General features: G+C 43.7%; 10 protein-coding genes across 10 annotated transcripts; 3 read left to right on the forward strand and 7 right to left on the reverse strand.

The window, feature by feature from the left end:
• Nucleotides 1–468: 468 nt before the first annotated feature.
• On the reverse strand, nucleotides 469–3995 carry BYT42DRAFT_30529 (autophagy-related protein 13-domain-containing protein). The gene is made up of 9 exons (XM_051562937.1): nucleotides 3482–3995; nucleotides 3289–3378; nucleotides 2977–3203; nucleotides 2628–2915; nucleotides 2414–2568; nucleotides 2039–2308; nucleotides 1759–1973; nucleotides 1501–1683; nucleotides 469–1435 (listed from the first exon to the last, which is right to left on the reverse strand). The coding sequence occupies exons 1-9, from the start codon at nucleotides 3824–3826 to the stop codon at nucleotides 554–556; spliced, it is 2655 nt and encodes an 884-aa protein (XP_051428626.1). The 5' UTR covers nucleotides 3827–3995; the 3' UTR covers nucleotides 469–553.
• A 345-nt stretch (nucleotides 3996–4340) lies between these two features.
• On the reverse strand, nucleotides 4341–7778 carry BYT42DRAFT_553369 (L-glutamine D-fructose 6-phosphate amidotransferase). The gene is made up of 9 exons (XM_051566469.1): nucleotides 7728–7778; nucleotides 7539–7636; nucleotides 7342–7475; nucleotides 6862–7131; nucleotides 6597–6756; nucleotides 6251–6460; nucleotides 5793–6082; nucleotides 5031–5684; nucleotides 4341–4965 (listed from the first exon to the last, which is right to left on the reverse strand). Exons 1-9 carry the CDS (start codon nucleotides 7742–7744, stop codon nucleotides 4723–4725), a joined length of 2076 nt encoding a protein of 691 aa, XP_051428627.1. The 5' UTR covers nucleotides 7745–7778; the 3' UTR covers nucleotides 4341–4722.
• Nucleotides 7779–8948: 1170 nt separating this feature from the next.
• Nucleotides 8949–9290, forward strand: BYT42DRAFT_591545 (mitochondrial import inner membrane translocase subunit TIM9; the record flags this gene model as incomplete). The annotated part of the gene is made up of 3 exons (XM_051570548.1): nucleotides 8949–9044; nucleotides 9118–9201; nucleotides 9267–9290. The coding sequence occupies 3 exons, from the start codon at nucleotides 8949–8951 to the stop codon at nucleotides 9288–9290; spliced, it is 204 nt and encodes a 67-aa protein (XP_051428628.1).
• A 672-nt stretch (nucleotides 9291–9962) lies between these two features.
• BYT42DRAFT_488894 (uncharacterized protein) lies at nucleotides 9963–11042 on the reverse strand (the record flags this gene model as incomplete). The annotated part of the gene is made up of 5 exons (XM_051563900.1): nucleotides 9963–10077; nucleotides 10156–10289; nucleotides 10397–10570; nucleotides 10646–10786; nucleotides 10896–11042. 5 exons carry the CDS (start codon nucleotides 11040–11042, stop codon nucleotides 9963–9965), a joined length of 711 nt encoding a protein of 236 aa, XP_051428629.1.
• On the reverse strand, nucleotides 10758–11736 carry BYT42DRAFT_30663 (uncharacterized protein). Its single transcript, XM_051562947.1, has 3 exons — nucleotides 11316–11736; nucleotides 10896–11236; nucleotides 10758–10786 (listed from the first exon to the last, which is right to left on the reverse strand). Exons 1-2 carry the CDS (start codon nucleotides 11592–11594, stop codon nucleotides 11087–11089), a joined length of 429 nt encoding a protein of 142 aa, XP_051428630.1. The 5' UTR covers nucleotides 11595–11736; the 3' UTR covers nucleotides 10758–10786; nucleotides 10896–11086.
• Nucleotides 11737–12141: 405 nt separating this feature from the next.
• Nucleotides 12142–18455, reverse strand: BYT42DRAFT_553395 (uncharacterized protein). Its single transcript, XM_051566470.1, has 18 exons — nucleotides 17980–18455; nucleotides 17751–17911; nucleotides 17387–17676; nucleotides 17220–17300; nucleotides 17086–17152; nucleotides 16679–17011; nucleotides 16260–16606; nucleotides 15962–16197; nucleotides 15610–15896; nucleotides 14479–15544; nucleotides 14195–14409; nucleotides 14036–14122; nucleotides 13908–13976; nucleotides 13756–13839; nucleotides 13569–13698; nucleotides 13191–13498; nucleotides 12989–13121; nucleotides 12142–12913 (listed from the first exon to the last, which is right to left on the reverse strand). The coding sequence occupies exons 1-18, from the start codon at nucleotides 18281–18283 to the stop codon at nucleotides 12444–12446; spliced, it is 4668 nt and encodes a 1555-aa protein (XP_051428631.1). The 5' UTR covers nucleotides 18284–18455; the 3' UTR covers nucleotides 12142–12443.
• Nucleotides 18456–18705: 250 nt separating this feature from the next.
• BYT42DRAFT_30777 (uncharacterized protein) lies at nucleotides 18706–19115 on the reverse strand. The gene has a single exon (XM_051562950.1). The coding sequence runs from the start codon at nucleotides 19028–19030 to the stop codon at nucleotides 18794–18796; it is 237 nt and encodes a 78-aa protein (XP_051428632.1). The 5' UTR covers nucleotides 19031–19115; the 3' UTR covers nucleotides 18706–18793.
• BYT42DRAFT_30796 (uncharacterized protein) lies at nucleotides 19116–21209 on the reverse strand. The gene is made up of 2 exons (XM_051562953.1): nucleotides 20678–21209; nucleotides 19116–20563 (listed from the first exon to the last, which is right to left on the reverse strand). The coding sequence occupies exons 1-2, from the start codon at nucleotides 20932–20934 to the stop codon at nucleotides 19201–19203; spliced, it is 1620 nt and encodes a 539-aa protein (XP_051428633.1). The 5' UTR covers nucleotides 20935–21209; the 3' UTR covers nucleotides 19116–19200.
• Nucleotides 21210–21237: 28 nt separating this feature from the next.
• BYT42DRAFT_553398 (uncharacterized protein) lies at nucleotides 21238–22883 on the forward strand. The gene is made up of 5 exons (XM_051566471.1): nucleotides 21238–21413; nucleotides 21502–21902; nucleotides 21995–22097; nucleotides 22195–22380; nucleotides 22503–22883. The coding sequence occupies exons 1-5, from the start codon at nucleotides 21280–21282 to the stop codon at nucleotides 22798–22800; spliced, it is 1122 nt and encodes a 373-aa protein (XP_051428634.1). The 5' UTR covers nucleotides 21238–21279; the 3' UTR covers nucleotides 22801–22883.
• Nucleotides 22725–23726, forward strand: BYT42DRAFT_30803 (uncharacterized protein). The gene has a single exon (XM_051562954.1). The coding sequence runs from the start codon at nucleotides 23120–23122 to the stop codon at nucleotides 23456–23458; it is 339 nt and encodes a 112-aa protein (XP_051428635.1). The 5' UTR covers nucleotides 22725–23119; the 3' UTR covers nucleotides 23459–23726.
• Nucleotides 23727–25635: the final 1909 nt, after the last annotated feature.

Consider the following 25635-nt stretch of genomic DNA (forward strand, 5'->3'; position numbering starts at 1 on the left):
GGCGCTGAATGAACTGCCTCTGCAGATATTCTCCTCCTCAGATCAAGACATCATTGTGAATAAAACAATTCTATTTTCTTTCTCGTTGACACCTTGGAGTTTTTCACTTTAATACTAAGGGATATAAAAGAAATGCGTGAAATAACTAATATTTCATGTGCCAAACGTTTTCCTTTTCATGCGCAAGAAACAGGTGAATTAAAAGTATGCTCAGTGAAAGCGTTCACCAATCAACAACATAAAGAGAGCTTTTTGTGTTCATTTCTTTGTCAAGAAAAGAATAAATTTACACATTTCAGAACGTGTGCCAACATGTCTTTGGGTAAAAGGATCAATCACTTGTGGACAAAGGGTGGCAAAGGTTCGTTAAAAAAAAGTGTATAGACAAGGATGGAGGCAGTAGCAGATGTGTATGAAATTTATGCGTGATGGTAAGTGTGAATTTTTGATGGCGCGAATGAATTGAGTGTTATGTCGGATGGATGAGGTATGGATTTTCAGAGGGTGGTGGTTGGACATAAGTAAGGGTGATAAAGGAGTGTATGATAGGATTTTACCAATCTTTACAAAGATGATCAGTAAGTCCAAACCCGAGACCATCCTTCATTTTGGATGCTTCGCTTTTACTGCTGCTTTCACTGATGCTGATATTTCTCTCTTCTTCTTCTACCACCGTCTCCATCGTAGCAGCCGCTTGTGCGAGGTTCGTCATGCTATTCATGCGCCGCGGTCGTAATTCAGGATCATAGATAGATCGTTCGCGGACACTCAAGAGATGGACTTCATTGCCTCGGGACAAGACTAAACTGCTGCTGTCAGACTGAGTACATGGCAATCCTTCGTTTTCAAGTTCTGTCATTCTAAAGACGAGCGAGTCATCGTCATCAAGAAAGCTTTTCCTTCTTGGTGCATGTGTTGTTCCTATTCTTCGATAGAGCTCATCACTGTGAAACTCTATTTTTCCTTTTGCCACATGACCCAACCCACGTAAGCTGCTGGTATCAAAGGTATAGCCCTTCTGCTGGTGCTTTTCAGTCCATAGCCCTTCATCTTCGGCTACTTTGAATGATCCATGCCTGCTGCCCCACGGTAGTTCTCTGTTTTCCGAACCATCCAACTGAGACGAGGCTACTTGGGAATCGAGACTATCCTGGCATGAAGTTGAGCATGCTACGGTGTCTGTATCGAGCGGCACATGATGCAGTGAACGTGGTGTGGATATCATGGGTAGCGGAACCGGATGCTTAGTATGCAGTGGTGAAGGCACTGCAGGTGCGTAGGAACGACCCATCGACGAAGATGATGAGGAACCTAGAGAAGTGCCCGTATTGAGAGCCTCAGCAGTCGTAGTGGTAGATGTGGTAATACTGTAGGCCATTGACTCGGACAGCGACGTGTGAGTATCTTTCAAAGATTGATAGTAGGACAACGCTTTCTATCAAAACCATGGATACTCAATATTTGCCCAACGTTCCTAGTGAGTGACCATCATGTTTGTACCTTTGAGCGATAAATAGATCCCATGTCGGCGTTATCTGCGTATAATTGACTGTTGTTGACTTGGAGCGACGACGGAGAATAATCACCATCATTCAAGGTACACTGCTTTTCAAATAATTTCGCATGTTCGTCTGAATGAACGAGACGCATAAATTCCTCCAAGCTTGCATCAATGGCATCGTTCTGTCAATGTCCAACGTATATCAGTCATCGATGCTTTTAGACGGCCTCCTTTTTCCATCAGTAACGGTAGCTTACCTGGACAAAGGAACCATGATCATCATTGACTGACCATTGTCGGGTCATATTCAGCTGAGAACTACTTTCCCTGCGGTGTGGACTGGATCGCTCTTTGTATTTTTCAAAACTCGAAGAAAACTTGGGTTTTCTTGATAGAAAGGAATTCCCCATATCTTCGGAAGACGATGAACGTAGCTTATCGTCCGAGGGTGCACACGATCGCCCATTGAGAACTAGTTATACCAAAATATTCAATCATGCATTCAATCAGGACCTTTTCAGGTGTGTGGCGACTTACACATGGTTTCTGCCTGAGGAGAAGAGGATAGAGAAGGCGACTTGAATGGCGAAATCAGGGGGATGTTCCCACGCTTGGACAGGGTATTGGTCGACAACGAGGGGGCTATGTCACTAGCAACCAAAGGTGATTGTCTCCATGACGAGAATGCGGTATCACGCAAGCTAGAAGCGCGACGCGGTGCATGAGATGATGTCTGCAATTGATTTTCCGCAGTAGATCGTGTGTCCACCGTCAGCTTGGATGCTGGGGAAACAGACGGTGCTTGGGCTGCCTAATGGGATTAGGTGAGACACTGTTCTATTCATGGTAGGTCGCTGGATCCATGGACAAGTAGTACCATCAATGTTGATGAAGCATCGGTTTTCAACGCACAGTTATATTCTTTTCTTCCTTCTTCGCGGTATTTTGCCATGGTTGGTGTGAAGAAATGCTCGTCCATGTCAATGAATTGTGTGCTCGTTTGTGTCTCGTGTACGTCTAACTGAATATCGCAGCTGGTCCTGTATCGCACGTCTAGTTGAAACACTCTAAAAAAACAATGAAGGCCGAATATCTGAAGAGAGTAAAGTGTTTGTTCATCACTTACCCTAGTGGCGTAACAACTTTTGAGAGTTGATATAACTTGGTCGATGGCTGCGCGCCACCCTGCATATTTTCCGTATGGTTGAAGCTTACGTTGTGGTAGTCACTTTGCCTTGATGCTGCAGAGATCTGATACGCAACGAATAGTTCATTATATTGGGCATCCAATAATTGACGAACTAATCTGTGGCCTGGAAGTAGACGCACCAAAGAATACAGAGAACGGAAAAAGATAATGGATTTCTTATAGACATTGGGCAAATCCACGCATCCATCGGCTGACACATCTTTTCTACCAAAGTCTATCGCGTAAGCATTGAATATAGCCTTACCAACTATTTACCAGCACTTACTCCAAGGTCAAAGTCCACTGTTCAAGCAATACAGAGTGTTGCGAAGACAAGGGGATACGGGTAGGGCCATCGACCATACAACCCGATGTGTCGATCAGCTGTGATGTGTCGAGATAAATATCAATTTTCATTGGTGGAAAAATGGGACCTGAGAAATGGAGTTTACTGGCTCTCCAGTGACTCAAATCGTCACGCAGGGTTTCCATCTCATCCATTGCCATATTGAACTAGAGCAAGTGCTGGATTAGTCCTGTTAACAAGTGTGATCCAATAACAGAATAAATCAGTAAATGACCCCGGGTTTCAGCTTACCCATTTGTTCACACGCCTATTGCCGGTTTTTCGCATGTCATCATGTATCCTTGCTTGGATTACGATATGGGCAGTTTTTGTGAAGAAGTTCTATAGTCGAGAGAGCATTACTACCTCTGCCATGGTTCCGGTATTTTCTCCTGAACATTTTCACTGCGGAGTGAAACTCCGCCTTGTCTCCGCAGGTGCTCACCTGGATAATTTGATCGAGCTTACTATTGCGATTATTCGTCGTCAGGGACGATGAGGAAGTTGATCTTGATAAGCTGGGAGACGGTCTTGCTGAAGGAGTATGATTATGCGTCATGTTGGCGGTAGATGATGAACTACTGACATGCTGAGGGGAGGCTGCATGTCGGAATGGTTGACGGGCATCCGAGGAGGTGGAGGAAGAGGAGGGCGGCGGTGAACGACGAGATGGTCGATGTTGAGCAGAACGAGAAGGAGATGGTAGAATGGATGGTGACAGATTTCTTTCAGTGGAAGCGGATGCAGACTTGGACTTTATAGGGGAAGAGCGAGAAGCAAAAGGTAGCATCGACTTCTTCTTATACCCTATATAAAATGGCAAGAGAGAAAAAAAGAAAGAAGAAAAAGAAAAAGCTCGTATAACAAACAGGGCAACGAGGTTGCCTGGTTAAAGGGAAGCCCAATAAATTATTATATCAACTTCTGTGAATAATGCTTGAGAAACAAAATAAATGTTCTCAAAATGTGCTTCTTCACCAGAAAAAGAAGCACAAGAGTTGGCAAGAGAAAGAGGAAAAGAAAGAGAGAGAGATGAAGAAGGACAAGATACAGAAAAATTTAAAGACGGAGCCCAGTGTAGCGCCATGCATTCTTCTGTGTTTCTGTTTTTGCCCTGGTGTGCATGGTTCATCTGCCTGCTTTTTTTTGCCCTTTTTCTCTCCATGGATTGTATGAAATCATGACGCGTGACTGGTCAACGTATGATGCCAAGCGTGGTGAAGCTAATTTGGCAGTCCTCTTTTTTCTTTTTGAACAAACAACGACAGCTTGATGCAGTCTTTTTTCTTTTGGCGTCATGATATCCGCAATGTAAAAAGGAAGAAGGGCTATTTTTATTTTCTTGTTCTTTCTTTTTTTATATACTTTTCCTTTGGATAAAAGAAAATGCATGTACGGTGCAAAATGATATCGGGTGACATTGAAGGAAACGATGATATTTGTCGGGGATCAATAAGAAGATGAATCAGGAACCAGAAAAAAACCGCAAAAGCGAACTGTAAAAAGTGTATAAAAAAAAGGAATCATCCACCACAAGACCACCATAAAGGAAATGTGACATGAGAAAAAAAATGGAAACAAAAAAGAAGGCAAGAAAAAAAAATGAACTCCTTCACCAAAATAGAAGCAAAAAGGGTAGGATGGGAATTACAAAGGGGGGCGCGGCTTTTTTGTTTTTTTTTTCTTTTACTCGACGGTGACCGACTTGGCAAGGTTTCTTGGGAAGTCAACATCAATGTTACCCAACACGGCCAAATAGTAAGACAACAACTGGAGAGGAATGATGTTGATCAATCCCTGAAGACAGTCAGCAGTCTGAGGCACTTGAATGGTCTTGTAATCCCTGATCAAGTTATCGTCACCGGTGTTACAGATAATGATAGGTTGACCCTTGCGGGCTGTCACCTGTTGCAAGGCACTTTGCACTTTCTATTTTACCAATAAAGGTATTAGTATGACAACAATTTTAAACAGGTGTCGCCATCGTTACTTACAGGATACAGGGAATCCTTGGTCATGATCAAAATGACAGGCATGTTTTCGTCAATCAAGGCCAAAGGACCGTGCTTCAGTTCACCGGCCAAGATACCTTCACTGTGCATGTAAGAGATTTCCTTGATCTTGAGAGCACCTTCCAAGCAAGTGGCATTCTGATAACCACGACCCATCAAAAGCAAACTCTTTTCCTTGGACAAAGTCTCCTCGGCCAATTTTTGGAGGTTAGCATCTTGGGCAAGCACTTCCTTGACGTGACCAGGAAGACGGTACAGGCCGTCAATGATTTCCTCACGGCGCTTGGTGGTGGACAAACGATCCTCGGAAAGCTGAATAGCCATCATCACCAAGGCAATGTATTGCGATGTGTAAGCTTTGGTGCTAGCAACACCGATTTCAGGACCAGCGTTGATGTGGACGCCACAGTGGGTTTCACGGGAAATGGAACTGCCGACGGTGTTGGTAATGCCGACACACACAGCACCGCGTTCCAAACAATAGCGCATCGCCATAATGGTATCGGCCGTTTCACCTGACTGAGAAACAAACACACAGACATCATCACGGAAAATAGGAGTACGGCGGTCCAAGAAATCAGAAGCGAGATCAACCTGGCTGGGAATTTCGGTCAACTCCTCGAAAATGGCACGAGTCTATTTTCAACCCATTTGAGAAAAAAAAAAGGGGGAGGGGCCAGTCTTGTTAGTTCAACGGGTTTCTGAATGGGGAACGGAGTTTTTCACAAAAAAAAGTTCACTTACAGCCAAACAACTGTGGAATGAGGTACCACAGGCAATGAAAACGATACGTCGGGCACGGCGGATGATGGAAAGGTAACCACGCAATCCACCCAAGGTCACTTTGTGGGTTTCGAAGTTGACACGACCACGCATGGTGTTGACAACGGATTCGGGCTGTTCGTAGATTTCCTTTTGCATGAAATGATCAAAAGAGCCCTTCATGATTTCGGCCAATTCAATTTCCAAGGTCTGGATGGAACGGGTGGCAGGGGAGTTGCCATCATCGCGTCGAAGACGATGAATGTGGAGTTCTAATCCAATACGTAATTAAATCGCTGTTTCAAAAAATAACACTTCAACCCCGGGGATGAAAAAGCCATCAAAGGGCATAGAAAAACCCCCATGGAAAAGGGGCGGATCGCAGGTCGTAGAATACCGAAAAATCAAAAGAAAAAAAATCAAGAGGCGAATGAACTTACCACCATCGGCAATGTGGGCAATATCGTCATCTTCCAAGTAGAGAACACGCTTGGTGTGTTCGACAATGGCAGAAGCATCCGAAGCAAGGAAAAATTCAATGGGTTGAGGCATACCATCTTCGCTCATGAAAGCACGAGAAAGGCTGCGGTTCATCTGGGGACGGCCACCTTCCGTAGGGTCCATGAAGCCAGTAGGATCCTTGTCGGGAACTGAAAGTCAGGGGCAAACGACGGATAAAAAAAGGTTCATACAGGAGAGAATAACAAAAGAAGAGCCAATGAGAATCGTGATTTTTTTTGGATAGGCATAGGGCGTTTTATACTTCACCGCCACTTTAACACTTACTGTTAATAGCATCAGGTGCATTGCCGAACTCGACATCGACAAAGTCGACCTTCAACTTCTTGGCAGTCTTGACACCGATCAAGAGAGGCGAACCACGGCGAGTGGCTACGATTTCATTGGGGAAGTGGGTGCTCTTGAAAATGAAAGCAAAGCTACCCTCCTAAAAGTGCAAATGATAAAATACAAAAAAGCGTGAGAATTTGCCCTTCAATCAAGAATTCAATCCCCAAAGTGATCTTTTTTTCAAGGGAACCGATCCACGTACCAACTCCTTTACGACCATCTTGACCAAATCGGTGAAAGTGATATCTGAGTTCTTCTGAGAATCATACAAGTACTTTGTAAGTTTGGCAACACACTCGGTATCAGTTTCGGTTTCAAAGGAGAAGCCCTTCTTCTCAAGCAACGTCTTGATTTCCTTGTAGTTGGTAATGATACCATTGTGGACAAGGGTGAATTCATTGTGGTTATCCGAACGATGAGGATGGCTGTTGAGTTGTGAAGGTTGACCATGGGTAGCCCAACGTGTGTGTGCCTAGCGTATAACATCTTCTTGGTTATTCTTTTCCGTTTTCTTGCCTCAATGCCCCACACCATCACCATCATCATAACAATCCGAACCCGACGCATTTGTGTTTTCCCTTCTTTGCGTATTTGTTTTCTTTGTTTGCCTGCGCCTTTTTTGGGGGGCGAGAGAAAATTTCTACCACCGTAGGGTATCTTTGGCAAAAGAAAAGTAACTTACCATGCCGCAGTGGCTAATGTATGACTTTTCAAAGTCAATTTCTTGGGTGTCGACCAACTTCTTCAAAGCAGCGACTTTGCCGACCTGCTTGAAGATGAAGGTTTGATCCTCGGTGTCACCATCCACAGCCAAACCTAGGTAGAGGTAACGACGATGAGCTTACGCGGTCCCATGGTTCAGAAAGAGAGGTTGCTTACCGGCTGAGTCGTATCCTCTGTATTCTAAGCGGGAGAGACCTTTGATCAGAGTGTCGAGGACAAAGCGTCTGTCTCTTTCGACGAGGAAGTTGAGATAACTAGAGTGGAAAAGTAGACAACAGTGGTGAGCGACGACACAAAAAAAATCAAAAGAACGCGCCGACGGGGGAATCGTTATGGAAAGCTTACCCGAAAATACCGCACATGTTACTATATAGATGATGATAGAGGACAAAGGAGAAGAGCAAAACGAGAGTCAACGTTTGGATGCTTTTATAGATGATTGCGCATGCACGTCAACAAATATAGCGTCGTTTTTCCGCGGCGTGCGTTCCGCGGGACATAGGTGCCAAAGGAGCAGCAACCGTTCCGCGGGACAAAAATAGATTGGCTGAGAACGATTTTCAGCCAATCAAACCGATTATATTTTCAGCCATGTTTATTTTTTGAACAACAAGAAAAAAACCAGCGAGGAACCAAAATCACTTCATCCCAGGAGTGTGCCACATTGCATGATAGAATGCACGTTCTTTTTCGTGTAGCATCCAAATAATAACTGGAATATACAAATGTAATTTATCGGACTTTGGATCTCACAAACACACCTGTGAGCCAGCGCATTTTTCTTGTTTGGGTAGCTGCGTGTCTTCCAGGCCATCGATAACAATAATTTATCTTTCATTTCACAGTACGCTCCTGTCGAATTCGCTGACATGGCTCGGACGTCGGTTTACCATATCCGGGAAATCTACAATAATGGTTTCACATGGCGCTGCCGTCGGGAATTGGTCAAAACAGGCTTCGACCTTTCAACTGATATATCGATCTGAAGGCACAAAAGATCGTGTTTCTGACATTTTTATCTCATTCCATTTTCAGCAACATGGTGGCACATCGATCGCGCCATGGCTGAGTACCCATCAGCCAGAATGCTTCATTTATTGCAAGAACCATAAAACACGTTATTCTATATTTATCTGCTTTCTATAGATATCATCATACGCATCATCGGGTTTCATTTCGGAATGAACTTCATTGACTTTGATAAAACCAACGTGTCTTGCGAAAAAAGTAGGGATGAGTCCTCCGGGTTGAAAAATTCACAATTTTTTTTTGAGGTGACGTCATTTTTCTTTTCGGCTTTGGGCGATGTCATTTTAGTGAGACTGCTCTTTTGAATCGGCAGAGCAGCTGTAAACATGATGGATTAAGATATTAGCTTATCGCTCCTGATCTTTGTCAATTCGAACACTATGGATTTCTCTCGCTTTAATCAGGCAGAACAAGCGCAAATTGCCGCTATGATTGAGCACAAGCAGGTAAAAACTATTGGATCGTGTGCGCTGGTAGCATCGATTTAACTGACAATATACTATTTTTGTTTTTTGTTTTTGTTTTTTGTTATAATAGATGAAGGATTTCCTTCGTTTGTACAGCAGTCTCGTTCAACGCTGCTTTGACGATTGTGCCAATGACTTTACCACTAAATCCATCACTGGCAAAGAGGTATATTGATTGTGAAGTGAAACAAGCCAGGTTTTAGTGCGGTTGTTAACGATTATGGCGGTGACATTTTTAGGAAGCATGCGTGAACAAATGTGCCGACAAGTTCTTGAAGCATTCGGAACGCGTGGGTGCCCGCTTTGCTGAGCTCAGCCAAACCGTAAGTTTATCCTGATAGGGTGAGTCACGAAACGAAGATTCTGATTTTTTTTTCTTATATTTTAGATGACACCTCCTGGTTCGCAATAAGCGAATTATCACTGCGGAACAAAATCCAAGCAAACCACCCCAACAAAAACGTATAAATTCCACTTTGTTTAGACGCTTAGAATATGTTTACCAAAAAAAAAATCTGACCATGATGCCCCAAGATTTCAATCAGTTTATACGTTTTCTTTATGAGCGATGAAATATGCAGAACAACATCGGGTATCGAATCGAATCGAATCGAATCGTATCATGACATGGGACTGGGTGATGAATGGGAAAATGAGGAAGCATTATCGGAAGAAAACAATTTGCAAGAGAAAAATTGCACTGAGCAGAAGGCAACGCGCCGGGCGGTGATGATGCGACAATCATAACAAAGTCAAGAGCTTTTCTCGCTGTGCATAAGTTTGCGGAAAAAAAAGAGTAGATGGAGGGATTCCATGGCGGACGTTGGTTTAGGATGGCGTGTCTGTCATAGGAAATCATGCGTGAGAACGAATAATATGCATGGATGCATGATTTATTTCTTTCAATACATTACCGACAGAAGACGGATCTTTGGCCGAGGGAGAAAGTGGCCTCCGGCATGTGGGACAGGTGGGTTTAGAAACGTGATGCTGGATCCAGGAATGGAGACAGTGCCTACAATAACGCATGTAATATGTGAGTCTTCCATTAAAGCGTAAAGCAGCTGATTGTAAATGTTTATGTTTACAGGTGGAAGAGATGTCCGCAGGCTAATTTTTTCGCCGTTTTCATCTTCTCTCGACAAATAGCACAATCATCGTTGTGCAACGAAAGCTCGGCAGGCGTCGCATTGACGTATCTAAAATTTATGAATGATTTGTTTGAATTACATGGAGACAGGCGATACTGCTGAGCCTGTGAAGGGGAGCCTTTTTACCTGTCTCGAACGTAGGACATGGCTCGCCATCGTTCGCGATGAATCAGCACTTTGTTATGCAGGTTTTTTAGTACGCTTCTCACGTTGAGGAATAATACAAAGTCCACGAGACCAAACGATACACCATGCATCCACTACATAAAAATATTTGAGAGGTTTTGGTTAAAACTTTGCGGTCTATCCATGCCAAAATTGGATTGCATTTTTCATTGCTGGCTTTTTTTTTTTTTTTTTTTTTTACCATGAGTTGCAAATACTGCATTAAAGTGCATGCTAATATAAGGACATCGGCCCCCAATTCGGTGTAATAGTTGACGAGGCATTTGTTTTCAAACCCGTTTTCTTGCCATTGATCCAGTAGATGTGAAAGGTATTTAGTCATGACATGAATGGTATCGAGTATGACCGGTAAAAACTAACAAACAAAAAGAAATTCACAATGAATAGGGGTGACGCGAGTAACATTTTAATATCAGGCAGCGCAAGTTACCTCGAGGGTCAAGAAGGTCAGTGAGGCGGGGAATAGAAGCGCACTTCCAATGTACCAGAGTACATCCCCAAGCAAGATAAAGCACAGTAAAAGTGTGATTTTGTAGTATTGCTTTGGCGGAGTATAAGCAATGGTGGCCAACTAAAGGAAGCTTGGGGTAAGTTTTTCTTATGCAGACAAGATTTCTCGCAAATACGCTGTAGGAAGGCTTCCGCTCCAAAGATGGAAAGCGCCCTGGTATTCAGCTCACATTATCAAAGCGATCTCGGCTCAGTAAACAAAAGATGCGCAGGAATCCAAGCACGCCAATCCATATCGATAATCGCAAGATGTGTCTCCAAATAGGATCCATGACCGCACCAATAAAAATGACTTTGAACAGAAGGAAATTCAGCATTCGATCGTACATATGCTACGAGCAGCAAGAAGGTCATTGTCTTATCACACGACAACTTCCTGAAGTCTTCCCTTCCCTTTTTTCCTTGTCTTTTCACCTACCTGACTCTCCATAGGCCACAGCTCCCCAAAAAACACTTTGATAATAATAGAACCCATTACAATAGCACAACATATCGCCATATTCGTGTGGAACTATACATAGACCTCCACATATTAGTACAAAGCAACGGGTGTGTTTCTATTGTTTTCGGCCTTTCCGGTCACGGATTACCAATAAGCTGATCTTTTGTGACTCGACATAGTTAAAGTAGGTGGCAATATAACCGTTACATGCAGGCGCCGGCATCTGACGATGAAATCGGAAGGGGAATGGAGCACCTTCTCGCAGTAAGCGTAACGTGCTGTCGATGGGTTCCACATCATAAGCGGCGTAGCATTCCGAGACGCTTTTGTATAACTCTGATTCGACAAATAAGCGTAGAGAAATAACGAATGCTACTGTGAATGTGAGCGTCGAGGTTAGTGCATAGGTTGCTATATCAAAGCGCATAAAGGTAAAGCCAAATAAAATATAAATAAAAAGGTGAAAAAGGGTAAAGCAAAGATAACCAAAAGAACGACGTAAGATTGAAAAGATTCACGCTGTTTTCTTGGCTGATGAAAAATTTAGCCGTCCAAAAGGCAGGGAGTGAGTCTCTCTACCTCCAACGATATCTCATCCCAGCGTCTATTCTTGTACCTTGTATAAAGCCATACACAAAACATATAACCTCTGTAATTGTTGCCTTTGTTATACTGGGAAAACAAGAGTTTATCGCAGAGGCAAGAGGCAGTTTAGCAGCAACGGCTCATAAACATGAAACAACGACCTTGCATTATTCGCACTTGCCGTTGATTGGTCAATTTAATCTGCATAGTTTTCTTTTTGTTTTTTCTTGGGGGGTTTATTGATTCGCTGGTAAATTCCCTCTCATCTGGCAATTGTCTGCCAGAATCCATAACCGATAAAAAACTATGACAGATAGAACATCATCTATAAATATATAAACAAGTCCTTCAATTGCGTTGCCGCAAATTTCACTGCTTCTTTTTTGATAGTTGTCTCAAAAACCTCTCTCCTGGTCACATGCACCTTTTTTTTTTGTTTTTTACAAAGAAACGATAAACACTGTACACGTCTCAGTGCGAATGAATTGTATGTATGTGTGACAGGTTTGTATGCAATTATATATTATGAAGAAAAAGAAATTATGAAGTGAGTCTAGGTCACGAAACAAATGCCTCTGTACAAATAGAAACTAAAGCAAAACAATTAAAAATGGGTCTAGGAGTAAGGTATTCAGTGGGTGATTAAAAAAAGAGTTACAGGTTCGCTCCAGTGTGTGTAGTTTGTGCTGTTTTACGACGTTGAAAGGTGTTGTTTCCTTGCGCGGATGCGTAGTTGAAGTGAACGATCGAAAACAGGCCGTTTACTGCTCTTTCGAGGCCTTAAAAGCCTGTTTGTTTGGATTGATCGTAAAGACGATGGCGGGTGACGCGCTGGCGGTGCGTCGGCATCACTTTCATGGGTGTCCTCTATTGTCGGTGCTACTTCGAAAATGGAACTGTGGTTGCTCAGTGATCGGTCATCATAATCCATCTCCGTTTCCTCGACACTGCTTTGATCATCGCTTTGGATTGAATGCAGCATTCTTTGGGCGCGCAACGATACGGAATCGGAATGAATCGATTGTGTTTCAGCCTGATCATTGTCTGATCGTTGATATCGATTGCGTTCACTGCGGCGTCTGGCTTTTCCTTGAAGGTTGCCCATACGCAGCTTTTCCATTAATCGATCCATGATCTCTTTTTCTTCTTCACCGTCGGCATCTAAAATGAGAAGAATACCCGTAAATGGATCTATCCAGATTCACTGCTTTGAAGGTCCTATGGAGCAAAACTTACAGTTGCTGATGTCAACTCCGATGGCTTTGGTCGCGCCAGAACGCGTTCGTGTACGTCGCTCATATTCGCGCTGTTTTTGCAGTTCGAGGCGTTGGTGCTTTTGCTTTATCACTCGGAGATCCATGGAGCATTTCTGTCCAAAACGAAGAAAACTGATTAGTAAAGGATGAGTCAGTCTAAAAAAACGGACATTCTTATTTACCTCCCAGCTTGTGGTAAACTGTTTGAAAATATCAAAGAATTCATCGGGTTGCATCTTATTCGGATCTTCACCGTAGAATTTCACGACTTCATTGTACTTGGCCACCGTTCGATCTTGCAGGTCATACAATCCTGCAAACTCGGTGGATGCTTCTATATGAAACCGCCTTAGCGTTCGCGCAAAGGTATCTGCTGAAGCGTCTTCATCGCTAGTCGAAGCGTCTGGATAATGGGTAGAAAGTTCGTCATCAAGTTTCACAAGGCTCGTGCGAAGATCGTGGAATTCGTTCATCATTTCTGCTTTGGACACTATTTATAAAACGTAACTGCTTGAGCGCCATAATCTTAATATAGTGTCAACAGTCATTTGTCCTCCCACCTTGATATGCTTCTCCACAACTTTTTAGTTCATCCAAGAAACTGAGGACATCGGGGAAGTTCTTTTCAACCGTGTCTGCCAAGAAATGCAAAAACGTCGTTGTATTGCCGGCTCCTTTGGTATCAATAAGCTATGGTGGGGTATGATTAAATCCGCTTCGTTGTACCATTCATGCAAATATAATTACCTTGTTGATGCTGGCAATTTTGACACCAAATGCTCCTCCTCGATAGGTATTGCCATTCAAGAAATTTCCCAGAACCAGAATAAGCTAAAAAGACGTGGAGCTTTAGATCCAGCTCATGGCATTTAGCAAAACGGAACATCCCGATGACTTGCCTGTAAAAGCTCCCTGAATTTTTTAGCATTTAAAAGTGATTCAGACGCATCCACGACCGAAGTCATTTGCTATAAAGTGGTTAGTTTCATTCTATAAAATTTATGGGGTGACGGGTGGTAATTTTTACCTTTTGCAGATGGCGATATCGTTCCCAAAACGTTGATCTGAATAGCATGCATTCGATACGTTCTTTGAATCTTGGAATATTCATCATCTAAACAAGTCGGATGAACAAAAAAAAACAATTGGGATTGCTTTTTCCTTTGATATTGTTGATGCTTCCTACCTGCACAGAGAACTGATCGGGGAGCGACAATTTCTGCAATTCTGTATCGGATGCCTTGGTAAAGGAAGCTAATTTTTCAATCTCCTTCGAAGTAGGCATAAATTTTAGAAGGTTGGAAAGCAATTGCTCATCATCAAAGTAGGGATCCATGGACAGCAGACGCGACGGAATATCGTCAAATGGAATCTTCTTGGTGATACTTGTCAAGAAAATATCTAAGAATTTGAGCCTGTTTAGATATATTGCTAGCTTTGTTCGTTTTAGCGCTTCAATCGGTTCCTTACTGAGATTATACGCTTTTTTCGCGTCAATGATGTAGACTTGTTCTGGTTTCTTGCGCATTTTGAGCTGCACCGCTGGTTTTTGGGCAAATTTTTCTTCAATATCGTCAAACACACCGGCTTTGGCAAGTTTATACTCGATGGAACGTTCAAATGGATCCTCTTCAGCCGTATTCTGCGCATCAGTTTCCTTGTCTCGATCCAAGTGATTCCAGACGGTTTGCCCGATATTGACAAGATTCATTTTCTCCCATTCTATGAACTTCAGCTTTTGCTTGGCTTGAAATGCACTTGTCTTGCGACTGGCCATACCAAACATCATTGGCGGCGTTGGAGCTATTGGTGTTGTTGTCATTGGCGAAAGTGTCTCGGGCAAAGTTGAACCGGATAAGGATGCTGAAGGTGGGGGAGGCGGAGGGGGAGGCGGAGGCGGTCCTGCAGAGGATGCGAGATTGTTCATTGCACCATTTAATGGAGGAGGCGGCGGCGGGGGTGGAGGAGGAGGCGCTATTGCAACATTATTTGGACCCGACGCTGGTGGTGGTGGAGGAGGAGGCGGTGGGGGTGGTGCTTGACCTCCCACTGAAGGAGGAATCGGCGGTGGTGGAGGAGGTGGAGGTGGAGGTGGAGGTGGAGGTGGAGGCGGTGGTGGAGCCAAGGCATCCGATGAAGATGGTGTTGGTAAAGAGGATAATTGGGGATTGGTGGTCGGTGTGGGTAATAATTCAGGGCTATCGCTAAGGGTATGAGGCGCAGCGTCGTCGTCGTTGTCATCTGCGACGGTTGGAGCTGGCTCGGTTGATAAAGGATGCATGCTAAGCTCAGAGGAAATACGTGGTATCGAGTGGTCGTCCGTATTTCTTTTAACGCCGCTACGGGAAGTACTGCTACTACTGCTTGTACTGGGGATGCGAGTGAGATCATTCTTGTCCTTCTTGTGTTGTGATGCTGTGCGTTTGACCAAGCTTCCCATCCTTGATCCCAGCTTGGTCCGGAGCGACTGCTTGAACGTTTCAGATAATCCTGCCGCTTGCTGAGCAACAAAAATCGGTTCGGAAAGTGACTCTGACTGTAAACACCAAAATAAGAACATACTGCTTTTTACCGCATTGAACGTTACATTATGCAACTTACAGACAGTGTTTGTTTTTGCGAATCGTAATTGACGTTTTGCATATTCCACATTTTAATGTCGGTGTCAGGTTTGCCTTTGGTTGGCCACGGAGATCGATCGGCTTCCGTTAGTTGACGGACAATGGAATAAAGCCTCTTGATCTGGGAATTCATCGTTTCCAACGTGTGTTGATGTTCCATTTCGAGATCCTCCAACCTTTGCTGAAGCACCGCGTTGGTTTGATTGGCCACGCGAATGTTATGTTCCAATGCCTCGTTCCTCACACGCAATTCGCCAACCAAGCCATCTGATGAGACGTGCATTTCAGTACGCTACCGTCAGCCATAAGAGTCCGATCATCAGCGTATTTACCTGCTTTTCGATCTATTTGAAGCCGCAATTGCGCTTCACGTTCCATGGCCACCGTCGCCATTTCTTTGGCATGTTCGGCCTCCTTGAGCGCTTGCTCCAACTCGTCTCCTTCAGCAAACTTGGCAATCAAATTACCAACACTGATGCCATACATGCTGGTAAAATCGTTGGGCACCCCTTTACGATCCAACACAATTTGTGTGATGAGTGAATCAATCAGCTGATAATACCGCGTTCTATACAACAACCTGTGTATCAGTTTGATCCCTATTTTCTTCAGGAACCCACACGACCATACCTTGTTTCTGGATCATGTTGGATTAATAAAAGGTGTTGAAGAATGCTTTGGAGAAATTCATGGGCACGGGTCCCTTCCGTGGATGCGCGGACTTTGTCAAACAGTTCGTCTGGATCGTAAATGTCATTGAAAATCATGCTGCCATACATGGTGGAGGCATCGTTTTCTTCGAGTTCGTGAAACTCGTCGATTTTACGATTGATCAATTCGTTATTCAGTGCTTCCATCTTTTTCAGGACTTGCGCAAGTCCGCCTTGATAGAGCTGGTTTCGTAATGTGACACGCACTTCCTGATCTTCTACCGTATCTGGATCCACTAAGGCATTGATCAAGAGGAGATTGGCAAGCTTGTTGCGTAGTAAACGTCACAGATCAGTCTCATCGTTCAAATCATTCATTTAAAAGTTCTGTTCGCTTACCGCATATTCCATGATATGGGTGTCTGGGTTGCCTGTCATTCCCATTTGTTTCCAATCTTTGCTCGCTCCTACCAAAGATCCCATCTTGCCGCGACCATCCAGCACGGCTTGCAAAGAAGCAAGCCATGCATCAAAACGGCCATATTCGTGTCCTTGCTCCTTTAATAGATCCATGCCCCTTAACACCATTGAATGACCTGAAGGCTGTTCACAGTAACACATAAAAGTCAAAGTATCGCAAGCCAATCGACGCGCAGGCATAAACGGTGACAACAATGATAAGATCAGATTGTTGATACAATAATGCCCATTTAAAGCTTCTTGAATCCCGTACTAAGTAAGATGCAATGGATAGTTAAAATAATTTTTCCTTAGACAGATCGCGCAGTTTCTCTTGATCTACTTACGACGTTGTTAAACATGGATCTCAGGCACTTGATAATTTCAAGTTCAATCTGACATTGTTGCTGGTTTCTGCGAGAAAAAAAATCAGTCCGCAATTCGACTTGATGCCTTATTGACCGCCCTTTTGATCACTTACCTGTCTGAATTTTTGTTGATCAACCCCAATTCGTTTGCAATGACTTGCATGCCGCGCTCTTCAATAAATTGGCGTACCCAGCTAATCATGTCCGAAAATAAAGAAAAACATCGTTCGCTCAATTGCTCACCACACACTCTGTAGGAACCCATGTTTGAAACGCTTACCTGAGAGGCATGGTACGCAATCTTACGGCCAGGTCCGATACAAGTTTGAATGTTACCCCTCGTTTATCTGGTTTGAGGAAAGCGCGAATATAGTAGGATGGCATGAGTTTGGAGGTATCTAGCACATCGCTTGTAGATGATTTGCTTGAAGGCACGTTGCGTGTCACTGCTTTTTTACTGGCAATGGATCCCAGCTTCGTTAACTGACTTTCATTGCACAGAATCCACCATTTTTTATCCGCTGGCAAATCCCGTAAACTGGCATTGCCGAGATTCAGGTTCAGACGACCCTAATATCAACCATTTAAAACAAGGTTCCTGATCAAGTCTATAGGAACCGTAGTAGGTATTTCCAGAGACTTACGGCTACTTGTTGAAACAATCGTTCGATTTCCTGATCCGACGGACGATCATTGCTGCCATCAGTTCCTGGAAACGAGGGCCAACCACCCCCACTGCCTTCACTCGAAGCATAATCGCTTCCCATGGTATGAACAGAGTGAGCACTACGTACAGAAGCATTGACTATGATAATGGGTTAAGCGTCGTCTCTGTCTGCCTTTTTACACGGTTGTTTTTCTGGATTATCCTACCGTGATCCCATGACTGAATAGATGGGCTATTTGGACTGTGAGATTTGTCGTGTGTCCGCGGTGTCTTTGCGGTAGGACTTGCGTCATCGGTTGACGATCGCGTTGTTTGACTTGTTATACCGTTCGAGTCCTGTAGTTTCGTGCGCAACGGTGGTGGACGCAAAGGACCCACTTGAGGGGGGTGCTGTGGCGACGTGGACTCGTAAGCGACGGCTGTTGAGTGCGATACAGAGGACTTATGCTTGTTATGTGGTCGTGGTTTACTTTTTCGACGCTTGCCTCCAATGTTTGAGAAGAGATCCATGGCGGAGAAAACTAGGCTACTCTTCGCTGAATGGAGCTAGGCATGCACCAAGATTACGCGGGATGGGAGATGGAGTTCAAACCCGTATAGTACTCGTCAGGCGAAAAAGCCACACGTATAAATAGACCGTTCAGGTAAGGTGAGAATTATCACAATAGAAGGAAAAGGAAAAAAAAAAAAAAAGATTCGCCCACACACACGCACACACACACAATACACACGCAATTAAAACAGCATACAATGGCTTGAACTCAGCGCTTTCTTTTATCCAAAAAAGGCAACTGTTTTTGAATTATTGAATCCGGAATTTTTTGGTTGCTCTGTGCAAAAATAGAGGCATTGATCTTCAAAAAATCTTATCACGATCGTGGAATTTTCGATGCTCAATATGTTTCTTATCTGCCATAGCATCGATAAGTAAAAGTGGGTAGACTAAACGGCGATCATATACAGTAAGGATATAAATTTACGTAAACTATGCAACTAATCATATGGAAAAGGGTCCCTATTCTAATGCCTCGTGGCTTTCATATCATAGTTAGTAAAAAAAAGGGAAGCGGTCACTTGCCTGGTCAATTTGAAGCTGAACTTATTGAAATTGTCATCAACAACAATAGCCTGCTCTTGACCTTTTTTTTTCTGTTTTGCATTTACCAAGATAGAAAGGATTTTTAGGGCAGTGAAAATAATCGATTCAACCGAAGAAGAGATGGTGCAACATACATTTATTGATGCAGCAAAATACATGCAATAAGAAATTTTTTTTTTCTTGTTCAAAGTAATCTTCTATAAGAAATGTGGACAATATACAGGAAAAAAAGACATGAAAGAGAAATATTAAAGATCTGGCGAAAAATCATACAATGGAAACTACAAGAAGAAAAATCAGAAGATATACAGTATAGTACAGTGAGATGTTAACGTGAATCCGACCACCAAAGTGAGGATACCCAGTTTTTCATTTGATTAAGCAGCCCATGGTGGCGTTGGTGGCCCACGCGTTGCATCTCTGAAACACTGTGATAACTGGACGTTTGAGTAAGGGAGGGAGCATCAGCATCGATGGGAAATCGCTGACTCGTAGCTTCGCATTTCGCATTTACTGGGTGTCCAGGAGAACGAGGAGAATGAGGAGACGGAAGACCAGAGGAGGATGAGGATCTCGCGCTACGAGGGGATGGGCGAGATAAAGTGTCAAAGTAAGACGTTGGGCTGGAGGGATCCGTGGACACGTTGGCATGGTTTATTGGAGATGGAGGAGTGGTAACGGCGTTTGTTTGAGTATAGATTCCGGATGGCTGTCCACTGTAGACGCTCCATCTATCATCCTCTTCCTGACTGTTATGCTGATTAAAATCTTCGGGGCGGATCGGTGGCACTGTGTCATATATGCAAGCTTGCCCTTCCCATTGAATCGCTGTACCCGAAGGCCAGGGGGCGGCTGACGACGGTATCATTTCGTCCTCTTCGTCCGATGAACTGTCTTGATCACCATCCTCCCACGACGATTTTGAATCACGACGACGTTGCGCTTCGGCCCGCAAAACGTGCCCGGAGAGCGATGTTCTTCTTCGTGAAGATTTGCCTTTGGGCGTAGACATCATCGAAACGTCATCCTCTGGGTCTGTCTCGTGTTCAGAATGCGAACTACTCTTCAATCGCGCAGGAGCAATTTTCTTCATCGACGACTGGATGACCAGCGATTTTCCATCGTTCTCTTCCTCGTCTGAATCGCTGCTTGTGTCCTCCTCATACAGATTCGGCTGCATATTGTATCGCAATCGTGCAGAGGTTCGTCTTCTGTCGTCACCGTGATTGAGGGTGACTCGCTGTTCCACATACTGGTTGAACCGCAGTTTGGGTTGACGATGGGTGGCAATGACGGAAGGCGAAAAAGCCCCCAATTGCTTATTCGCTTCGGTAAGTGTATTCGGGTCGTTGAAAAGTGAATTGTATCGATCCGATGCAGGACCGGCCATATTGTCGCCGAGTTTACTGACTTGAAGCTCCGATGCCGATCGTCTGAGAATATCCGAAAGCGTCACTCTCTTTAGTGCCGATTTCAGTGGTGTTCGATGAAAGTTCGATTGTGCATTTTCAGATGTGTTTGTTTGTTCCACAGACGGTTCCACCTTGTCTTGTCGCTTCTCGGTTCGTTGACTATTTGTCATTAACCCCAAGGTATCCTCGGTGGTCGCTACCTTGGGTCTCGAATACCGGTCCTCTTTAATGACCGTATGCAATGGCCCATACAACCAGGTGACATCGCTGTCTTTTAACCTGGAAAAAGATACGGAAAATAAAAAGTATATACGGTAAAAAAAATAGTGGACGCATGATCAGAAAAAAATAGCTCGGAGCTGATGGTGCGATGAATTAACTGACTATTCTTACCAGTTCAGAGTCTCTGGACTGATGGTCTTCAGCTGATTTTTCTGTTTGGCCCACGTGCGCCAGGATGCGTTTTCAAGGCGAATACCGTTGGCGATATCGTTCTTTTGCCTTGTTAAAGCTCGCCACGATGCCGCTAAATCCATTTCGTCAAAATTGTAAGAAAGGTAATCAACGCAGAATGTTGGTGCTTGGACATGACGACTGCCCGACTTGAATTCGTCGTCGTCGACAACGGCGTTCTTTTTGGGTAACAACATGAGCCTGCTTCCTTTGCAATCTACAGACTCGAAGCAGCGAATTAACGTAACCGAAACAGAGACGGAGACGGAGACAGTGACAGTGACAGAGAGAGAAAGGAAAATAAAGGACACAATTGTCCTTGGAAAGAGTGAAAAGACAAAATTCCTAACAATGGAAAAAGAGCCCACAAATTCGGGTTCGCATTTGGCATAAAGATGTCCGACTCAATGGGACTGTTGTTTGTGACGGTTAATTCGGGGACGAGAGCGCTCTCGCCCAGATGAATGACCTCATTCCCTTTCCGTTGGTCTGTTTTTGGCTTTTTTCTTTTTTTTTTTTTTGTTTGCTATCATTAGATTAGAATGGTGATCTTGACACGTGCCTTAGTATCCAACACTGTTCGATGGTCTCGTCGCTGTTACTCGAGCGCATCTTCTGACATCGTCGTCAAGGCCATGGTGTATTCGTCCTACGGCAAGCCTTCCGAGGTCTTACGGTAAGCAGGAAGAATAAAAAATAAAGAACATAATGATTGGGCGAGAAAGCTGCATGAGATCTCACTTGATTTTTTGTTTGCTGTTCAGTTGGCACACGTACAAGCTTCCAGCTTTGACTCCTGGTACGGTGCATGTCAAGTTTCTAGCGTCGCCTATCAATCCTGCAGATGTAAATCAAGTGCAGGGTGCTTATCCAATCAAGCCTCCTTTTGAGAAATTGGGTGACACAGAAGCCGCCGTGGGAGGAAACGAAGGTGTTGCTGAAGTGATTGCAGTGGGTGACAATGTGAATTCGCTCAAGGTGGGCGATCAGGTCGTGATGACCAAGAATGGTTACGGTACATGGCGTACCCATGCCGCCGGTCCCGCTGAAGATTTCCAAGCGCTTCCTTCTGCCAAAAACGTCTCTCTCATTCAAAAAGCGACCATAAACGTGAACCCTTCCACGGCTTATCGTATGCTCAAAGATTTTGTCCATCTTCAACCAGGTAAGGGAATGAGCGATTTCAATGCTGACTTCCTATTCGTCAACCAAAAATGGGTGTGACAACAAGGCGATAACCGACAACCAACGTCATAGGGGATTTTGTTATCCAAAATGGTGGAAATAGTGCCGTTGGCCAAGCCGTCATTCAGTTGGCTAAAGCATGGGGCATTCAGACCATCAATGTGGTCCGTAACAGGTAAGCACACCCACTCTTATGTCATCTGCGGCACCCTTGCTTTGATTGCTGTGAACTTAAAAAATTCGCTCATTTGCGTTCCGATACTTTCGGATAGACCAGAAATTGACGAGTTACGTCAACAGTTGACCGATCTTGGCGCTACGTATGTAGTGACAGACGACAAGTTGGGTCAGCATGACATGAAGAGTCAAATCAAAGAGTGGGTTGGAAAGAAATCGCCCATGCTTGGCTTAAACTGTGTGGGCGGCAAGGCGGCTACAGAAATGGCTCGCTATTTAGGGTAAGTCTTGTTTTGGGCCATTGCCCCTTTTGGAAAATGACTGCGCACCGAGATCATGTCCTAACGGGTGCGTTTCCCGAAACGATAAACCAATCAAAATTTTCGATTCGTCGGATGCTTAGTGCAAATGGACAGTTTGTCACTTACGGTGCCATGGCTCGCGCTCCGTTGGCTCTTCCTGCTTCCATGCTGATTTTCAAAAATATCTCGTTCCGTGGTTTCTGGATGTCCAGATGGTCAGATGAACACAGTCAAGAAGAGCGTCAAGTGATGCTGAACGAATTAATTGATCTCATGGATAAGGGACAATTGGCTGAACCTCGGTGGTCCAAAGTAGAATGGACGGAAGAAGCCATGAAGTACGCTGTGGACCAAGGCATCAGCAGTTTCGGCACCGGAAAACAAGTGGTGCTTTTTTAAAGGACAGAAAATAGGATTAGACTTGTGTCACCATTGATTGTATCACCACTGAATATATATTTCCACTCTCTCTCCTGTTCTTGTTCGTTTCGATTTTCTTCCTTTGCTCTTTTTTCTCCGTCGTCTTTTTTTTCTCTTCTTTTTTATCCTTCCGTTGTCGGTATATCTTGTAGTGGCCGGGCCGACTGTTTGATCTTGTGCCTTTTTTTTTTTCCTTTCTCTCTTGGACATTGTTGTCTTCCTGTGTATATATCCATTTTATCGCTGATTATCATCTGTCACATAGTTTGTATTTTCTGTCCCCCTTTTTCTATTACCAATGTCGTTGCATATCGTCGCTCCGTGTCCTCAAAAGCCATCATCGGTTCATTGCTTTCACTGGCAAGCTGTCAACGAACCGACCACCAATGACACTCAGTTAAATAACCTGGAAGACGCTTGTCGGGAATTGCAGCAGATTTTAGCTTCGCATCATCAGTTCATGTTCCCTCATCAGGGAATGCAATCAAAATCCGACAGTCAACTCATTGCGCGCACGGCCAATCCTTTGCCTCACGACTCGAGCTTCATACCTTTGCATCAGGCTGTTGCTGAGCTTCAAGTCTCTGATGATGATATCAGCCCCCAAGCTCTTGCCAAGCCTTTGAGCGGTTGGTGAAGGGTGTCACGCACAAAAAACCATATACGTACTCCACAGCATCGATTGCTTCTTGTCTATTAACGTTCTTTTTTTTTCGTATACATGTTCATTCCATCTTTGATGTAAATATCCCCTTTGTTTTTCCGTACTTGATTACTTGTTTTTCTATTTCTTTCTTTTGATGTTGTTATTTTCTTTGTCTTCTTTTTATTTTCTTTTATCCTTGCACCCTCTTATTTGAAATACATTTGCCCTTTCCTTTTTTTTCTTCTCTTTTCATCCTTTTTTTTTATATTTTTCTCTTGATATATTCAATAGATTCAACCATTGTGTTGATGTTCACTTAAACTTTTGGCCCGTTTTCCTTTCTATGTGTCGAATGCGGCAGTGATGTGTGGTTGAATGGTGGAGATGATGTGTTCCGTATAAAATCGGGTGTGATTGGTATGGCGGACCATGTGTGTATGACAAAAGCCGGAGACAAGGTGAGAAAGATGCGTGGATGCAATGTGTGAAATATATAAATTAGATGAAAAGGTAGTTATTTAGGGGGATGCAGATGGAAAAGAACAACCATTCATTGAAGCCCTGCATGGCTTTTCTCTTTGCGTCGCTCCATTTTTTTATTGGCCATCCTTCTTTTTCCCCTCCTCTTTCTGTTCGAGGGAGAGGAAGAAGTGGGCAATTCAAGAGCACAACAAATACTCATTTACTGTTTTGCCTGTGCAACTGTAATCGCACGTGCCAAGGTTTAACAGACATGTTACCGTTCCACGTTCTATCTTTGTCTGGTTCCATGGGGCCAATAGTTTCGGTTTTAGCTTCGCAACGGTGTGAATTATTTTCTTGAAAAAAGAAAAAAAAGGCACCGGTTTTCTTCTCTCTTCTACCAATGCTTTGGGATAAAATGTACCTTTCTCGACTAGTATTATAGAGATAACTACAGGGGAAGTTGCTGACTCGTCACTTACATTCACTGTGTGCATTGATTATATGCTTCCATACGATAGTGATGGTCTGTTGGAATCTTCCCGCCTGTCGTAACAGCAATAATGCACACCAATGTATCTTAATGATTTGCTTGTACATATCGGCATTCAAAATGCGCGGGCATCTTCCAATTCTAGGCATCCTCTCGAACATCATGGAAGATAGTTATGCTGGGATTTTGACAGTTTAATGTATGCAAGAAACGGCGATTTTCTTTCCCTCCATTATTCCCATTCAGTATCCGTCACCGCATATGCCGACCAATCAAAAGATCCAGCATTCATCCAACTACAGTTACATTTTTTGAGCTCCAACAACAACATTTGTAACAATAAAACTTCTCAGCAAAGATCTATTCTATTAAATTAATGGACTCTCAAATAGGAGATATGTTATGATATTAGATGACTGAGTGCTTTTTCATGTTTGAAATCAGAATAATACAATCCATAGCGTACCTTGATGAGTCTCCCTCTGTTGTGATAAAGTCAGAAATGCTGCGGTGACCAGTAAGCGGTTACATAACATACAGTACACGATGATGATGTATGATGTGGTGGTACATATTGACCATACGAAGGTCAAATAAAATGGACGAAAGCAGCATCAGTAAAAATCGCCACGCATGATGCATCTACTGTATTGCAACATTACGGTCGGCCGAAGATGCGTTTACCCTTTTTCGTTTTTCCGATTGGCTCACGTTGGCGTCAACAGGCATCAAACGCGCGTACGACGGAGATCGGTGGTCGAGAAGACGCTGGTCGTGACTAAATTCGGTTGTTCTGTATGTCATGTTGGTTGCTACACTGCGCAGGCAAAAGAGTGCAAATGGAGTTCAGGGGATAGGAGGTTTTAACTGTAATAATCAATTTACATCTTTCTTTCCACTATTGACTAATACCATTTACAAGGCTCATACGTTTTGACGTCGCGAGATTCAAAATAGAAAGCGATCTATTTTTGAAAGGATATGATTTGACTGCGCTTACGCAATTGATGATGGCTTGACTTTGAGGGATATGGCCAATAACTGCCTAGTTACCACGATTCTTACAGAGTGAGCCCCCCTGACCGATTTTTGTCGTTCATCAACATTTTTCTCCTATTCAAGCAATATTCCCCCTTTGACTAGTTATATGAAACACATCTAGGGGCTGTGATCAGATAGCATACAAATATACCATGACAACGAGATCTCCATG

The sequence above is a fragment of the Radiomyces spectabilis genome (genome assembly GCF_025331425.1).
Source record: "Radiomyces spectabilis strain NRRL 2753 chromosome Unknown BYT42scaffold_1, whole genome shotgun sequence".
Taxonomy (NCBI): domain Eukaryota; kingdom Fungi; phylum Mucoromycota; class Mucoromycetes; order Mucorales; family Radiomycetaceae; genus Radiomyces; species Radiomyces spectabilis.